Genomic DNA, 19273 nt, shown 5'->3' with positions numbered 1-19273 from the left:
TTCTCTCTCCCTCCTTGCCTTAAAGCTGCAATCCATAAGATTTATGTCATAACATTTCTACTGGTGAGCTAAGACCGAAAGCCAGTTTGCGAGAGTGGGAGATATTGCGCTTTGAGCTTCATGCAATACATCTCGCCAGCCAGTAGTGGTCCTATACCCGACCACAGGATCTAAATGTCCAGTAAGAGGAGGGAGACCACCTCCAACCACTGGAGTTGTGTTAGTTATATTGTATAATGAAAAACAAAATGGGGGCTCGCAACTCACTTTAAAATGCTCCAATTTTATTCACAGCACAGCAGCAATATACAACGTTTCGACCTTGCGGTCTTTTTCAAGTATATGATATATTGTATTAACCACCAGAGTCCCACAGGGGTCTGTACTTGGCCCTCTCCTTTTTTCTCTATATCAAACCCCTTTGCCCAAATAACGATTTACAAGCTCACGACAAGACACGTTGTGAGCTTGTAGATTTGCTATTATGACATGCCCATAAGGCACGTACTCACACACACTCTTGAGGGTCATTAAGTTAATGTAAAGGACATCATAGACAACTATTGGTTCGCACACGCACACGCACACACACGCACACGCACGCACGCACGCACGCACGCACGCACGCACGCACGCACGCACGCCACGCACACACGCACACACACACACACACACAGAAACATGCTTCAGAAAACACACAACACACAAAAACGTATAGAAGTGATTACTTTGTCCAGCCCATTGTACTTTGGCTCCCAAAATGGCATCTAAAGTGCTCTATTGTTTCATGAAAATTGCCAGCTCATTTTACAGCCTCTTATTTATGCCACTACTGCTGCAACTGCAAGGGGGGGAATGTGTCGCAGTAAAACCTTCACCAATGGCTCAGAGGGAGACACTCCAGTAGATGAGTGTGAAGCTTGATTTATACTCAGTTGCGCATCATGTTTCGCACAGAAAATAGCCGATCTACAAGATCACAACACGTCTGTGAGCTTGCAGATTGGCTAATTTCGTTGCGAGAGACACCGGTGCTGCAACTAAGTATAAATCAGGAATGGACACGAGCGTGTGGACTGACAAACAGTAATGGAATGTGTGTGTGTGTGTGTGTGTGTGTGTGTGTGTGTGTGTGTGTGTGTGTGTGTGTGTGTGTGTGTGTGTGTGTGTGTGTGTGCGCACGCACGTGCAGTGTGTTTGGTAGATGCCTGCGTACACAGAAAAATCCAGTCCATTTTCACACTCTCTCAGTGTTTAATTAACTCTGAGGATTTTGCTGTGTGTGTATGCTCACACATGGGAATTTAAAAATTGTTTTCTAGCAGTGCTAATTACAGATAATGGATGACCAGTACTTATCAGAGGGGATACGCAAGGACAGAGAGAGAGTTTGAGACAGGTAGGGAAGGGAGAGAGAGGGATAGAGAAAAGCATGGTAAAGGTGGAATACTAAGTGGAGAGGGAGAGGTATTTGTCTCCATGGCTATCGGAGAGCATTAGTATGTGGTTGTTGGTCTGAGCCATTAACTGTGAACGTCCTCTCCGGAAGTTGTTTCTGTACTGTCCTTTCTGAACTCCTTCCAAAAAGTTGACTGGGATTGAGAGAGAGAAGAAGGGAGGAGAGAGGGACAAACGAGGCAGAGCGAGGAGAGACAATTGAGAAAGAAAACTGTTCTCTAGTTTAAGAAGCGTCTAGACGAGAGCCGTCTAAAGCCCGACCTGAATCTCTCCCAGAATAATAATGACCTCCCTTGTGTTCCATGGCAGGCACGGGGGTCTGTAGAATCATCAGATCTCCCAGATGTTTTTTCAGGCCAACGTTCAAAGGGAGCGCCCCCCCTTCCCCAACAGGGCCAACACCACCCCCACCACCACCTCCTCTGCCTCAGCATACCTTGATCCAATGTCAAAGCCCTGTCAGAGGTTCACTCAGGCTCACGCAGAGACCTCCATACTTGGAAAAAGACAATGACTCATTGGGATTCAGAGCACATCTAGCCCACTTCTGTTGGCAGACCAATTTTCATATCCATTGTATATTGCTCACCGTCTCAGTGTTCATTCTCTACGGCAGTGGCAGTGGCTCAGGAGGTAGAGCAGCCGTTTGGATGTTTCCCGATTCATTCCCTAGGTCCTCCTGGCTTCGGCTGCTGGAAGTGGTATTTTTCCCCTCTGGTTCTAAAATAAACAGGGACTGTGTTGTAGGAGATGCCGAAACCGACGTCCTGAAATCCTTGTGGTCATTAAAGATCCCATAGCACTTATTACAAAGAGTAGTGGGTTCCCCCGGTGTGCTGGCAAAACATTCCCAACCTGGCTTCTCTCCATCTGGCCACCTAATCATCCCCCAGTGTATTGGCTCAATGATTCCCTACACCTCAAGCTGATGTGTGGTGAACGCTCTGGTGGAAAATGGCTGCTGTGTATCACTCAGCCCATTGTTGATGGTTGAGGTGAGTTTCCCCCCTTCAATGTGAAGCACTTCTGGGTATAAAGATGAAGCGCTAAATTGGCCTCATTCTTGTCTTTTTTCTACTCACCTCATGAAGCCTTGAATTTTCTGTTTGTTTTTGTCGCATTCCTGATCCAATATTGCAATATCTAAGTAATTGAAGTAATCCAGGGAGGACTACTTCTGACTATTATCCTGCTTATGAGTGATCATTTTAAATATAGTATTGCTCTCGTTAAGATTGGCTTAATATTTACTTAAATTAATTAGATGTTGGAATATTGGATCAGCAATACCACAAAAACAAAAAAAAAATCCATGAATTCAAGGCTTCGTGGGATGAGTAATCGATTGAAAAAGTTATTTTTGAGGTGAACTACCCATTTAAAAATGCAAGCTTTTGGGTTACATGCTTTTAACTATGTCTAAAAGTTTGGGCATATGTTTGCGTCAATGAAATTCAATGTAGTTTTTTCCATTATATAACTCTTATGTTCTGTAGGGAGAATCATAATTGAACCCTCATTGGACGGGTTTCCCAAAACGCTAAGTACTTCTTAAGAGCCTTCTTAATAAGCAAACAGTTTCCCAAAAAACTTCTTCTTAGTCACTGTGCTAAGAACTTCTAACACTTTTTAAGGCCTCATGCTCCTGTAAGAAGCAAACAGGTTTCCCAAAAGCATTCTTAACCTAAGAAGATCTTTCATAAGAAGCAGTTTTTAAGAGCACCTGGAGCGCTCTTAACACCCTTCTTAGTAGATAGATATATAGAAATATAAGGTAGATAGATAAATAGATAATAGATAAATGGATAAATAAGTAGATAGATAAAGATATATGAATGAGAGAGAGAGAGAGAGAGAGAGAGAGAGAGAGAGAGAGAGAGAGAGAGATTTATAGTTTTCCATTTGTTGCATGTTGCTATGTGACGTTTAGCACGTTATAACTAAAGGGCACAGGTGCATTGTTTCAATAATAAATCCCCTGTTGTTGTTTGAAAGTTAAATGAAGAGAGAAGAGACCTGTTGTACACACAGCAAATTAAAGGGACATAACATTATACAGCAGAGGAGAACGAGAATTCTCGAGATTCTGCCCGTAATAGTATTATAATTGCATTCGGGCACCTCAATTCCCTTTGAGTTGTTTATTTTCTTTTTTCATTAAAGTTTGTATTTAATATACACAGCACAAAACAACATAAACCCAACGCAAGACAGCACATTGTCATGCCTTGTTCTTATGTGCATCCATAGGTTCATATTATAGAGCTTGTTCATTTCTAGCATTATTTTATTGATGGACCGAGTACACTCCCACTTTTTATAGCAAAACTTCATTTACGAGCATGTACTTGTGTGGAACAATTGGTTGGTCTGGCATTGATTGATGGGACAGCTCCGGTTAAGATGCTTCTTACAGAGCCTTCTTAGTGCTGTACTAAGCACTAAGAGCGTGTTTGGGAAACACCCATAACTTAAGGCAACCTTCTTACCGGAGCCTTCTTAAGGACCCTTCTTACCCGGCCATTGTCAAAATGTTTAAGCCAGATGTCACAGACCTTCACTTTTCTGAAAAACATAATTCTATAAACTGTAGTTCCAAAACGTTTGGGTCAATCTAAGCAAATTAGTTATTTTGTAGCTCTGCCCTCTTCATCAAGTGGGGTATGGGGACCCCCAGGGGTTCCAGGGGGTCCCCGGCAAAATGTGTTAATACAGCATCACTATCCTTTTAACCACTTTATTCATGTTTTACACGTTGGCTATTAACACAAATCTTCACTTCTGGGGGTCCCTGGCACGACACATTTTCAGATCTGGTTCGTGGCCAAATACTTTGGGGGTCAATTACATACACAATTTGACACGAAAAAGTTTGAGAACCACTGCTCTACATTCATATTACCCATTTTTGATGACCATCTACTGCTGCTTTCACACACATATACACATATATTTATTTTTATATAGCCTACAAGCACGTAGCAATTTTGGCAAAAGTTGAACCCTTCATTTGTATTCTGTCCCTGTCCTCCTGCCATCACTTTGAGTGTTTCATGGTGTTTGACCACTGGGCTACAGATGGTCCGCCCTGCTTATTCAATCTCTCACTCCCTGTGCACACGTCCCATAACAGTGGTCTCGCGTGCCCAGCTTCACTAACAAGTCCTTCGCCTTTCTCCTTCAGATCGCCACTGAATTTGAATGAGTGTCCGTCAGTACGTGCGTACGCTATCAGTTTAGCGACGCTAAAGCGCAGCCTGTTGCCTCCTCCCCTCTCCCCCCTCTCCCCCCCAGCAGCCCCCCCGAAAGATGGTGTAGCCGAGAGCGTGTAACCATTTTTTAAATTCTCTTTGTTTTGTGGCAGTAGCAGCTTTGGTTCATTAAGAATTCCTGGCAGAGGCGGTGAATGTCAACAGGGCTAGCCCGGGTGTTTCTGTCTGTATGCCTGTGTGTATATGTACAGTACTGTATGTGTGTGTGTGTGTGTGCATACGGTGTGTGTGCTCTGTGTGTGCTCTGTGTCCTAACCCATTAAGGGGGGTCTCATTAATCATGAGTTACTACAACCTCGTCTCTTCACCTCATATTTACACTCAGTCAGCGACAAACAAGGCACTCTGTCAAAGTCTTCAAAGTCACTTACAGTTCACCCCTTGTCATTCCTGAGCCCGAGCTGGAGCGCTCTCTAAACCGCCTCAAGCCGCTGCAGAGACACAAACAGTGTTGTGTCCTTGTGGCAAAATTTGGAGGGGATTCTAGAATGTGTCAGCGTAGCAGCAGTGTTAGAGGAGTTGACAGCGGAGGGCGGCGAAGAGGAAGTGAGCATGAGCGTGTGATTGATTCGATCTGGCACAGATTAAAAGAGCGACAAAGTCTGGAGGTCGGCGAACTCAAATGGCCGCCCCCACTATACCACCATGCACCGGCACAAATGCACACACACCAAACCACACATATGCACACTGTCAGACGTAAGATATGTGCCCCCCCCCCCCCCCCCCCCCGGGCGCCCACAGAGGAAGAGAGTGAAAGAGAGACATGTTTGCTCTTTGACAGCAGATGGCAGCGGGTCTAGATTAAAGCCTGCCTTTATACTTTGGTGTCATGTACCAAAATAGCAAACCTGCAAGCTCACAAGGCTTGTCGATTGTGTGACACCTGCACGCAACGGAGTAGGACAGAGCTTTAACTCAGATGTCAGTTCCCCACTGTGTCTGTGCACATACTGCGAGAGGCTCTGCACACACACCTCCCTGAGTCCTGCATACAGCAGCCACATGAGGTGCAATGCTAGGGACGCGCATGCTAGGGACACGCATGCTCACAAACACAGTGCCAACATTCACACACACACACACACACACACACACACACACACACACACACACACACATGGCATATGGCATACAGTATGGCAGTAGATGTTGAACGTGCGCATAAAACTATCGTGTCACCTGTTTTATTGAAAATGGAGCTGATGAGGCCAGCATAGGTGAAGTCACATGCACTCCTTGTCGCATCTCTTCTTTCTTTATCTCTCTCTCTGTCTCTCTTTATCACTCTCTCTCTCTCACACACGCACGCACGCACACACACATCAATAATCACCTCCAGCAGTGAGCAGAATGGGCTGTCGGTCAGATGGACAACCTTAAGAGGGCAGAGAACCCTGGAGGTATAAATGAATGATATGCTCTACTCTCCTCTCTTTCACACACACAACAGTCAGGATCGGCACTACAGCCTCCAGCCCAGCTGTTCTGCATCAACCACTTCTATTTTAGTCACAAAAGACTCCCCCTGTCCTCCAGACCGGCTAGCGTTACTTTTTAATTGCTTTGCATCCAGCAAACAGCTGGAGGGAGGATGAGCCGAGATGAAGGGTAAGAGAAGTGAGTGGGTGAGAGGAGGAGTCATGGGGGAGTTCATCTCCCAAATTGTTTACAAAAGGTATTAAAAATCTGTTAGTGTAAAATACATTTACTTATGGAGATTAGTCCTTAGTGTCCCTTATTTTAGTTCACTGAGGTAAAGGACGAGACACTTAACAAACTCTCTATGACACTAAACAAACTCACCGGGCTGAGTCATAGATATATAAACGTGGATACCTCATTGGTGGCTGCTGTTCATTGAAGCAATGCACTATTGCGGCCGCCATGTTTTGTAGGTAAAGCCTTCCTCCTAATGCATGTATGCCACATCAGGAGGTCTCTTCACAATTAAAATCATCATAACTCGTAGAATTGTCACAAGGTCTGGTTTGCTACAAATATCAGACATGACGTTATGTTATGATACAGGATACTTGCTTAAATACAAAATGTAGGTTTTCATACCAAAACATCTTACATAGATAGTAACAGTAATGGTTATACAACCGAAAAAGGTTTTAGTCTATGGTATTTATATACAACTCAGGCATATTTCTTGCAGTGGAGTTATGGCAAGGTTCCCTAGATAATATGGAGGCATGTTGCCACACACTGTCCCCACTGGCTACCTATTTATGTCTATGGGCTGGGTGGCAGTGGCATGCCCAGCACTGAGTAAGTCATGGGTGGCAGCCATCAGGACCAGAGGAAGCTGCGGGGGAAACAGCGTTTCTACGGCGTACGGTTCAACTTGACGCAATTTGTGGTGCCTCCTACGGGCAGAAGTGAAAGTGCTTTTTGAGGTCCCCTCAACATGCGATTCCAATTTACACAGCCCAGGGCTGGCATAGATATGCCCTTTCTAGTTTACTGTAACACTGCATCTAAATCTTTTGAATGAACACAGAAGATTAACAGCCTTGTTTCTTTCTTCCTATGCTGACAGTGAAATCCTCTCTCCACCGCCTGTGTGACCTCTTTGACCTGTTTTGTTCATAGTTCTGCTGAGCTGAGCAGCAGACTAGCAAACTACAGGACACTGTTCATTGTGTCAGCCACTAAAGACAACCACATGTTCAGCGCTTGCTTTGTCATTAAATAAGACTTGCAGAAATTGTTTCCAATTTGTTTATGACTCTATCTCTCTTTAACATTGGTGCAGACATTCATTTGTTTGTGTGTGTGTGTGTGTGTGTGTGTGTGTGTGTGTGTGTGTGTGTGTGTGTGTGTGTGTGTGTGTGTGTGTGTGTGTGTGTGTGTGTGTGTGTCTGTCCTTGTGTCGTCCGACCTCCTACCTGCAGGAGATGTTCACACCAGAGTGTAGGTTCAAGGAGTCTGTGTTTGAGAACTACTACGTGATCTACTCGTCCACTGTGTGGCGGCAGCAGGAATCCGGCCGCGCCTGGTTCCTCGGCCTCACCAAGGAGGGACAGGCCATGAAGGGCAACCGAGCAAAGAAGACCAAGCCTTCCTCACACTTTGTGCCCAGGCCCATTGAAGGTAGCAGAGAGCACACACACATACACACTCACATGAATTGGTCTACTAAGATTCCTTGCATGTCAAATGTCTTTCAACAGCAGGAACATGTTATCTTTTATCTTTTGTCAGACCTCAAAGGCACCCACGATATCAGTTGATGTAATCTCTTCTTCATTGTTCCTTCAAATATTTCCAGCCTTGGCATCACATTCAAGATGGACATTTCTATAAAAACCTGTGATGTATTCAGTTGTATTTCATAGCTTTTCTAATGTGCTAACAGCATTTTGTGATCGATGTCTGGCAATGGGATACAAACATGCTGACACAGCTCTTCTTGCTTTTCTTCTCCAACCCAGCCTGTTATAATTGTCCCAACCTTACACCTGACCTTGTCTCTGTTTGCCCATCCATCTCTTCAATCTGCCCTCCATATACCCTTTCTATATTTCCTCACTGTTTGTCCTCTACTTCCACGTCCTCTCCTCTCCTCTCCTCTCCTCTCTTGCAGTTTGTATGTACAGGGAGCCGTCGCTGCACGAGATCGAGGAGAAGCAACGCTCCAGAAAGAGCTCAGGGACTCCTCCCACCATGAATGGGGGGAAAGCTGTCAATCAGAACGCCACATAGCAGTGGGGGGAGGGGCTTCCAGCAGGGGGAGTGGCCTGCTCCTGATCCAAAGGGGGACAGGCCATGGGAAAACTCACCAACACCCTCGACCCCCACCCCCCCCCCCCCTCCGCGCCTCAAAACCACGCACCACCATAACCTCTGTATAAACGGGGAGTTGCCGCGACAAAGTGGAGCTGTACTGTACAACAAAAACAAAAACTGAACCCTTGCCTGTGAAAAATCTTTTAGATGAATTATTATGAAGATAACGAGAGGATGTGAAAAACAAAACACATTTTCAATCAGGACTTGACCTACATTTTATGCAAAAAAAAAAGAAAAGAAAATGAAAAAGCTGTGACAAACAAAGAAACGAATGGTGGTCTTTCTTCACACAAGTACAAATATCTCTCATTTCCAATTTATGCTGTGAAAAATTAGCTTTAAGACATGTTCCCACCTTCATGCGTTTTTTCATTTATTTTCCTGAATGCTATGTCACTTTCACAATGCTCCATTGTATTATTGTTGTCATTGTCAATAATAACAACATTGACAGCAGCCATTATTATTATGTCGGAACCTCTCCATCCCAGTTACTCTATTACCATGGTTATTTTGTTTTTGAACCTAATTGTTATGAGAACGTTTTGTTTTCGTATTGTTTGTATTTGTGAACATAATTTTGCTCTAGTGTGAGGGTTAGGATGAATGTATTTGAGAGTTCTCCCTGCTGAGCTTTAAGGGAGACAGACTGCGTGGGATTTTTAATTTGCTCAGTTGTTGTACTGTAGGTGTGAATGATGCTTGGCCACGGGACAGTTAAGCCTAAGTTGTACTTTGCCACGCGACGGTGTCGCTTGTGTGCCACTGCCGAGTGATGAAGCATAATTTAGGCTTTAGGGTGGTTCCAAATGCTCTGAGACGAACTCCGCTCCTTTGTCCTCTTATGTCCTGCAATGGCAGGGCAGGATTAAAACAAGCAATACGAGTTGTGTACATCTCCAAATAATAGTAATAATAATAACCGCCATCCCCCTTCCGTTTTTGGTTCAACAGAGAAGACTGGTATATGTAGAAAAGTTGCCTGTATTTAAAAGTGGGCGGTGCGGAAAGTCACTGTCAAAGGGCCTGATTTGGTCCTTAAGCATTGTAATGGTAACTAGAAGGTGATACTTTGTGTTGATAAAAGAGGTGTCCAATCCTGACAAAATAATATGCCAGCAAAAATGTTTAGCATCAGCACTGTAATATGAGCCACAGCAACAAGGACCACTTCACATTTTGCACCTCAAGTAACAAAGCCGTCTTCTCTGTGGTTGTATGAGCTGCTAGGCTATAAATAAAACTGTCAAAAATATAAGTATATTCTAATATCCATGCTTGTAATCTATATCAACAAGTCCCGAAATAATCCTTGATAAGGGATTTGTGTTTTGTAGGCACAAGACAGGCCACAGATTCTGTCCAGAGTGAGGTTGATGGGGCAAAGGCCAAACAGTGAATATCTGTTCTCTCGTTTGTTCTCTTTTGAAGAGCTTCTTCTCTTTTTGTTACCTTTTTATCGCGAAAGGATTATGGATTGCACGACATGGGCGGACAGGGTGTCTTGACTGTTCAATAATTCACTGACCCTTTTCTTTGCATTTGTAATTTACCCCAATGATGTCACAGTCACTGAGACTCGCTTGCCACGATGGAAGCAGAACTTCTCATTGAGGAGCCAATTAATCTGAGCCACGGAGACAGCCAGCTTGCAGAAAGATGTCTCTCCTTCCCTGTGGGTCTATCTCACTGTCCTGTATTCTCTGAGCTGGTAGCCCTATACAAGTCTCCATCTCTACTGATTTTGTGACCCATGAAATGAGTCGTTTGCTGCACTGTGGGGGAAAGCGTCTCTATTTCATAAATCCATGCTGCTGAAGGGGCTCTATAAACCAAGTGAATAGACTGGCATTGCTGGGAGAGAATAGCTACTTAACCTCCTAGTCGCATCCTCCACAAATATATATTGTACATAGAGTTTTTCGGAGGAGGAGCAATCCCCTATTGGTTCGTCTACTCAGGAAGTCCTACTCTTGTCCAATGAATCGGGCCAGACATGAAGGCAGGCCACCCTTTGTCCAGCATCCAATGCACAAAGCCTGGCCAATGGTGTGGTCTTTAATGAGACCAGAGGTGGGGTTGATGGGGTTTTGGGTGGTAAAAGGTATATGGTTAAGTCTGGCCATGTGCTGGAGGTTTGGAAATGGGTTAAAACTGTACAGGCAACAGAGATGCAGAAGTGGAGGTGAAATATGAACAATAATGTGAGAGTGAAGACTGTTAAGTTGAGTTGAGATGGGCTCTATTTTTTAGAGAAGAATTATTGTACATGTGATGATTAGAGTGATATTTTATTGGCCATGAGTTAATGCATCCCTTTAGATTTCTTGGTTGGGCACCATATCTGCAGTAGATAAAAGGTTTTTGCACAGAGAAACAGCAGAATTGATTACAGCTGAGGCAGATTTTAGTCTTCCACCTGGAGCCCAGTTTGATAGCTGGTACAAGTTACCCTAGAACTAATGGTAGATTAGTTCATGTCCCACAGCTTCTATAACAATGATATTAGTTCAGATACTTGACAGGCAGCAGACAAGACCAGCATATAAAAATAACTTTGTATATTATCTTAAAGGGGTTTATATTTGTTTAAAGGGGAAAGGCGACAAACGGCAGTGCATGAACAATGGATGTAAATGAAAGAATGCAAAGAGGGGAGGGGGTGAAGTTAAAAAAGGGTTAAATGGGAACATTTTTGGGGGGTATATGATGTATGAACGTGTAAACGAAGGCCTTGGTCGTTTGTGATATAAAGAATAATTTATGTATTTTTATGTTTGCAGATGATTTCACTGCATCGGAACACACTCATATATGCATTATGAATTGTGAGATGAAATAAAAATATGCATTGATAATAAAAAGTCAGAATGAAGTTAGTGATTGTTTAAGAATAAAGATTATGTTATAAAGAGCTTTCACCTTCTCACTGTGTGCTGCTTGTGTCACTGATTATGACAGAACACTGAAATACATCCTTTAAATCAGTGTTTCTGAACCTTTTTGGGGCCAGTGCCCCCACACCCAATTCAAATGTAAGCTTTATCTTCATTGTGTATCGTGTTTCTTATTTAATTCCGATTTTACATTAAACTACTTATGTGATTAATCAAGCCCCCAGAACCCAGAGATTGCATTTAAGCGCATTGGACATGCTGGCCATTCATAGGTACTGCAGCTTAAAACGGCCTGGGGCCACTGTCACGAACGAGCGAAAACGGTTTCGACCAATGGGCTCGACCCGCGAGCTTGAGCACAAGCTCGCGCACGGGGTTGCGCATGGAGGTGACGCAACACGCGTCACCTCCGTGACACATAACGTGTCGCAGAAGCCCCAAATAGACCCCGCTCGTCACATTTCACAACCTGGAAGAAGGGGTGATTTAGGAGTATGCGCTGGGTGAGCAACTCAATGCAAGTGGATGGGAGGGGATTTCCGGTGCTGCCAGGTCCTGTCACATCAGGCTCCACTCACAGCACTCAGCACTGAATGGCAGGGCTGTCATGACCCCTGTCACAGGCCCTCGCATGTTATCATGGTACCATGTTACATGATTCTGACATGATACTCATCATACTGACCATGATACTGACATGATACTGACCATGATACTCATCATACTGACCATGATACTGACATGATACTGACCATGATACTCATCATACTGACCATGATACTCATCATACTGACCATGATACTGACATGATACTGACCATGATACTCATCATGATACTCATCATACTGACCATGATACTCATCATACTGACCATGATACTGACATGATACTGACCATGAAACTCATCATACTGACCATGATACTCATCATACTGACCATGATACTGACATGATGCTGACCATGATACTCATCATACTGACAATGATACTGACATGATGCTGACCATGATACTCATCATACTGACAATGATACTGACATGATACTGACCATGATACTCATCATACTGACAATGATACTGACATGATACTCATCATACTGACCATGATACAGAGTAGACCATGATCAGTGTTGTATTGGTGATTTTGTTAGTGGTGGGACGTTATTTTAAAGACGTCACACACACGTCGCTTAACACCTACACTACAGGTCACACAATGGACAATTGATATGCATCTAGACTCATTCCTATGTTAATTCATGCTGGTGTGACACCCGGCAGTCGGGAGCCTTTGTAAACTTTGTTGAGGTGTGAATTAAGGGTTGTTTTAAATCGATGCGTGTGCGTGCTCCCGCTTTTGCTCCTGCTCAAAAAAGGAGTTGCACGGTGTATTACCGCGTCCCATGACCAATGCATCCCTGACCATGATACTCATCATACTGACAATGATACTGACATGATACTGACCATGATACTCATCATACTGACCATGATACTCATCATACTGACCATGATACTCATCATACTGACCATGATACTCATCATACTGACCATGATACTCATCATACTGACCATGATACTCATCATCCTGACCATGATACTCATCATACTGACCATGATACTCATCATCCTGACCATGATACTCATCATACTGACTATGATACTGATCATGATACTCATCAAAATGACCATGGTACTGACATGATATTGACCATGATACTGACATGATACTGAGCATGATACTGACCATGATATGGAGACACAATGACCAGTACCTTATAGACACAGTAACCAGTACCATGGAGACACAATGACCAGTCCAGTACCATGGAAACAGACTGACCAGTACCCTGGAGACACAATGACCAGTACCATGGCATCCCTGTCACACAGTGCTGTGTGAGGGGCCTGATGGGGGCCATGTTAACATTGTAACATTGTCATTTTACCATGATGCCCCTGTCTCAGGTCATTTTACCATGATGGGTGTCAGGCCTAGCCTGGTAAACCCCCTCCCTCCGGAAATCTCATTTGCATTTGATTTCAGGGAGGTCTGGGATTGCGAAGGGAGTAGAGATGGCCGAACACTGCGTGTCCGAACCAATCAGCGGCTGCTAGGGGCGGGATCATCCAATCACCTGCCTAGTAGCTTGAAAAAAAGAAAAACTGTCTGTCATCGATTCTGCGCCCGGAGTCTCAGATGCAAGTACGCTGTGAAACAAAATGTGTGTCGCAAGCTTTCTTCCATTTGACGGTGTCAGGTTATGTCAGGCCCTGTCACAGGTCACATCTACGTGCCAACAATGTAGCATCTTGACAAGTTGTTGGCTTATAGATGTGTTCTTTTCGGCAAGCAACACATCATACAACAGAGTATAAATTAGGCTTTAGTAGCCTTTCCAGAACCACACCTCATGTGACTGCAGAGTTAATGAAAAAATGTCTAGGATAAAATGAAGGAAATGTGCACTTGAATATATTAACCACCCCCCCCCCCCCCCCCAAGAGCACCCCCCTTTAAAAAACATTGCTTCCAGCACAGCCAAACTTCTCTGTACACCCCCTGGGGGGCTGTACCGTCCCTGTTGAGAAAAATAAATACATCTTTGAAATAAAATCCGCTGGATTTAAATAGAATCCATCAACATGGCCATGACTGCTTTATCTGGGCTGGTTCCGGACAATCCAATTCATTGAGGGTGATTTATCATCTCATTCAGCGAACCCCCCCCCCAAACCCCTGCTCCCAAACCCGATGTCATTTTGGGATGGCACTCCTTTGCCCTTAATTCTCTCGTTGTCATGGAAACAGACCTTCCTTGCTGTCTGCAAGGAGAAAGAGGAAGAGGGGGTGGAAGATGAAGGCTCCCCTGACTTTCAGGATGTGGCTCCTCTTCTTTCCTGCTCCGTTGCTGCAGCACAGTACAACGTACAGGAGTAAAGAAGGGGGGCAGGTTTTTAATGATTCAGCCTTGCATGGACTCTCATGTACTACAATGTGTTAACTCTGCAGATCCCAATCTACACTGTGAAATGTTTATTTAACTCAGAGTTACAGATCCGTAGGACCCCTGGTGGTCCCCGGACCTGACGTTGAGAAACAGTGGTGTACCTATTGTCATGTTTGGTCCATTTGGGGTAAACTAAAGAGGAATGCAGCTATGCAATAGGAACAAATGTTTGCATATATACCATTTGCGATACTATATGACTAAATATTAATTATGCTTAACCTTGCTACTTTAATAGATAGATTTCTTTATTTCTCTTTCGCCCTTCTTTCTGTATCTTTCTCTATCTTTTCCCAACTTTTCCCCCTATGCTCAATTAAGCCAGTCCAATTTGCACACCTTTCATTTATTTATTCCTTGTCTGTTTCACTTAAACCCCTCGCTGTTTCTCTCTATCTCCCTCCCACTCCCCACCTCAATGCTGCCCACTAATCCTTGTTTTATATTAATGAATTCATGTTATTCTCTTAAAACATACCTCTGAGTATTATCCATCCATGCATAATACATGCACAGCAGATCAATGCATTTTTAATAGACCCCTATCTGCGGTTTGTGCATGCATGCCGAGTTACGTAATGACATGTCTATCTGTGCCATCATGACAGATTTTTACCACACACAGTACAGCACATCCTAGCATGTATATGGGTGCATGCAGCAGCACTGTATGTGTATGACTGTATGTACACAAGAACAGATGCATGTGTGTGTGCAAGCGCATACACATACTGTGCATAAGAACACGCACATGCACGTGCATGTACACGCACGTGCACACACACACACACACACACACACACACACACACACACACACACACACACACACACACACACACGCACACAGGCACACAGGCACACGCACTCGCTCCTTGAGCTCATTCAACACTGCATGTCAAAACGACAGAGCAGTAAACATATGACATGGCATCTCATGCATTTATAGAATTACAGCACTGTAAAGCATAAGGATGATGAATGGGGGTCTATAAAGCTAAAGGTTTATGGCTTTACTGGTCTGGTGGGCTGATCATTGAGAAGCATCATGTTCACTGCAGGCATCCATCACACACAGTATAAGGGACAGGACTATACAGTATATACATATGGACCCAGCAGAGAGGAGAGGAAGAGCCTCCTCTTGTGGACTAAAATTAGCATGGCAGAGGGTCTCTCATCCCTGAACAACATCTAGCTATTCTTGTCAAAAGTTGTACAGGTGTATCTTACAGCTGATGCTACAGGACTCAGGACCAGCTAAATGTCTAAACTGTCATAAGGAAGAAAGCTGCAAGCTTGAGATGCAGAGAAGCAGGTTTCTTTTATCCTGACGTTATTAAACTAAACTTTCCAAAATGGTCCCTTTTGTAGAAATTCAAATCTTGCAATATTTATATGGTCATGTTGTACAGTGATTATGAATTCACGGTCAAACTTTGAGCAATTGGATCTAAAGTTATTATACTGTGAAATAATGCTATCAGACAGTTTGAAAATGGCTCCAATTAGTGGACAAGGAGGATTTATTTCACAGGCTTACTGGGGCTGAAGCCGTAGATGCCAAATTAATTTGATTTACAATGTGCTCTTTCTGGGGAAAAAAGAAGAAGTTTTGGATGATTTAACAACAACGTTACTCCTAAACCACTGGTCAAATGAGATGTCAGCGTTGTCTATTTTATCATAGATAACTTGAAGCGTGTTGGTTTATAGCAGTACAGTGCTGAAAGTGTTTGATCATGTCTGGAGTGTTTACTCCATTTACAAGTTGGCAGTAGAAGGTCATATTGGTCGTTGTTCAGTGGTGGCGGTACTACTGTGCCATTCCATTCCAAACATTTTGTGTTCTGGAGGCATAAATGTGTGTGTGTTGTGTGTTGTGTGTTGTGTGTGGTGTGTGTGTGTGGTGTGTGTGGTGTGTGTGGTGTGTGTGTGTGCGTGCGTGTGTGCGTGCGTGCGTGCGTGCGTGCGTGCGTGCGTGCGTGCGTGCGTGCGTGCGTGCGTGCGTGCGTGCGTACGTGCGTGCGTGCGCGTGCGTGCGTGCGCATGCACGCGCGAGTGTGTGTGTTGGGGGGCTAAAGGGACTATAGCTGACTTATATAACTTTAACTGGCTTCCCTCCTAAGCAACTTTCTTTCTTTACATTTGTGTGAAATAGTCATTAATATTCTTACTATTTGTATACTGGTTCTTTGATAAATCTTTCACTTGATTTAATCAATAGGGGAATAGTTCAACTGGCACACTGTGGTGGAAGAAGTACTCAGATATTTTACTTAAGTAAAGTTAGAAATACCACAATGTGTCAAAATGTGTTTAACTTGAAAAAAAAAACAACAACCAAAACACAGATCTATAAGCTCACAACGCGTCGCATCACGATGCGTTGAGAGCCTGTAGATCAGCTATTTTAAGTGCCTAAATTAAATATAGGGCTTAGTTGGTTAATGCATGTTTTGTAAGAATAATCTAAATCTACAAAGTAACTTGTAACTAAAGTTATAAAAATAATTTTAGTGGTGTAAAAAGTAAAATAAAAAAAAAGTATCGAAAAACTGAGAGATACCTCAAAATTGTACTGTAGTACAGCACTTGAGTAAATGTACTTGTTACTTTCCACTACTGCTGGCACATTATTTAGCATTCTTATCCACTGCATCTTTTGAGTGAAGGGAGCTGCCTGGCTGCCAATGCCAGGGTCCAGTATTGTGACTGATCTGCATAACCTTTTGAAATATATCAAAGACAAACCCTGATTAATCAAAGTGTATTTATTTGTAGAGCAGCACAAATCACGTCATTCGTATCCTAATATGAAAACTAATGTGGATTTAATACAATCAAAAATCCTTAAAGAGCTGAGTTGGGTAGAATTGCAGAGATCCTGAACAGCGGGGCTTTAAACATCCATTATCACAGTCAGAGGTGGAAAAAGTATTCACGTTTCTTACTTAAGTAAAAGTATCAATACTGCAATGTAGAAATACTCTGTTACAAGTAAAAGTCCGGAATAAAAAATTTACTTGAGTAAAGGTACAAAAGTATTGGCATTAAAATGTACTTAAAGGACGACTTCACCCATTTTCAACCTATCTTAATAGGTCCTCACTAATGCTCATGATAGAACTGTACCATTTTTTTCTACTCAGTCTGTGTCTCATAGGAGAGCTGTGGACAGTTCAGAAACCCGTCTACCACTGACATCATCGATGGGGAATCCAAGCTAATAGAAACTGCAGGCTTTGCATTCCTGGAAAGTTGCAATGCAATAATAGAAGCCATTGTTCTCACGTTAATAAACATCTAAATAAAATGTTTTAAATCTTGCCTAATGATGATGTCACTGGTAGACAGTTTCTGGACTGTCCACAGCCTTCCTATGAGACACAGACCAAGTAGAAACAAATGGTACCATTTTATCATGAGCATTAGTGAGGGCCTATTATATGAAGATAGGTTGAAAATGGGTGAAGTCGTCCTTTAAAGTACCAAAAGTAAAAAGTACAACTGTAATTATGCAGAATGTCCCATTTCACAAGTTTTCAAATGTATACAATAAATAACAATCTTTTGAAAATGGCAGATCTACAAGCTCACAATGCGTCGCATCGCGACGCATTGTGAGCTTGCAGATCGGCTAGTGGTTAATGTATGTTCTGTAATAATAATCAAAACTTAACTAGGAACTAAAGTTTGAAATTAGAGTAAAAGTACAATATATTTGCCTCTGAGATGTACAGTAGTGGAGTAGAGGTAAAAGTACTGAAAATTGGAAATACTGCAGTAAAGTAAAAATACCTCAAAATTACAGTATACCTCAAAAGTATGTATTAGGTTACTTTACACCACTGATGACAGTGAAAAGAGTCTGGCAGTTCATCAAGGGGAGCGTTTAGCAGGCGGTGAAGGATTTCCAAAAGAAAACTCGGCACCCTGCTTTGCGAGCCCGGGACGCGTCAAGCTTTGCATTCTCGGTCTCCCGACGACTCTTTGCTTGTTGCTCGTCGTCACCAGGGGGTTGATGCTGGTTGATGATGTTGTTCTGAGATTTGGGGAGCTTGTGGAGAATCCACACCAAGTCTAGCCGTGACCTAGTCGTGGGTTCCTGTGGAAGACAATGGGAAGGGAATTTGAATAACAATGACCTTCCGAAGGAGAGGCTCACATCACACAAACACACACACACGCACACGCACGCACACACACACACACACACACACACACACACACACACACACACACACACACACACACACACACACACACACACACACACACACACACACACACACACACACACACACACACACACACTTACAAAACACTTACAAAAAACATACTGTACATAAGCATGCACCTGCACACAGTCCTTTAGACACCTGAAATGTCATACAGTATTACAACAGCAAGGACATCCTTTAAATGTGAATTCTCTAGCAGTGATTCTAAACCTTTTTAATTTCGAGAGCAGTTTGATATGCATTAGGCCAGTGTTTATCAACCTTTTTTGTGCCAAGGCACACCTGGCATAGCCAAAAGATCCCAGGGCACACCTAGATATACGGTATATATATATATATATATATATATATATATATATATATATATATATATATATATATATATATACATATAATTATATATATATATATACGGTATATACTGTATATATATACACACACACACTACGGGTGTTTTTTCATTTCATGAAACGATACGATACGATATTGGGCACACAACTTCGATACGATTTCGATACGATACACACTTTTTTATTATGAAAATATATGGGGGGGAAAAAAAGCAAATGCAAACAAATATTTCTGTTTTTGCA

The 19273-nt window shown here is 43.0% G+C and overlaps 2 protein-coding genes across 2 annotated transcripts in view; one reads left to right on the top strand and one right to left on the bottom strand.

The window, feature by feature from the left end:
* fgf12a (fibroblast growth factor 12a) overlaps positions 1–11354 on the top strand; it is a 33109-nt gene extending 21755 nt beyond the window's left edge. Inside the window, exons 5-6 of the mRNA XM_080440912.1 lie at positions 7634–7832; positions 8326–11354. Coding sequence (XP_080297038.1) covers positions 7634–7832; positions 8326–8444 — 318 coding nt within the window. The 3' untranslated portion in view covers positions 8445–11354. The remainder of the gene's footprint in view (positions 1–7633; positions 7833–8325) is intronic.
* Positions 11355–17291: 5937 nt separating this feature from the next.
* LOC308094313 (uncharacterized protein) overlaps positions 17292–19273 on the bottom strand; it is a 61448-nt gene continuing 59466 nt past the window's right edge. The window contains exon 54 of the transcript XR_013933938.1: positions 17292–18544. The gene's annotated coding sequence lies outside the window, so the exon portion shown is untranslated. The remainder of the gene's footprint in view (positions 18545–19273) is intronic.

Source organism: Gymnoscopelus braueri, assembly GCF_963280865.1.
Source record: "Gymnoscopelus braueri genome assembly, chromosome: 10".
Taxonomy (NCBI): domain Eukaryota; kingdom Metazoa; phylum Chordata; class Actinopteri; order Myctophiformes; family Myctophidae; genus Gymnoscopelus; species Gymnoscopelus braueri.
Note: the sequence above shows the minus strand (reverse complement) of the source record. Positions and strands in the feature narration are given on the sequence as shown.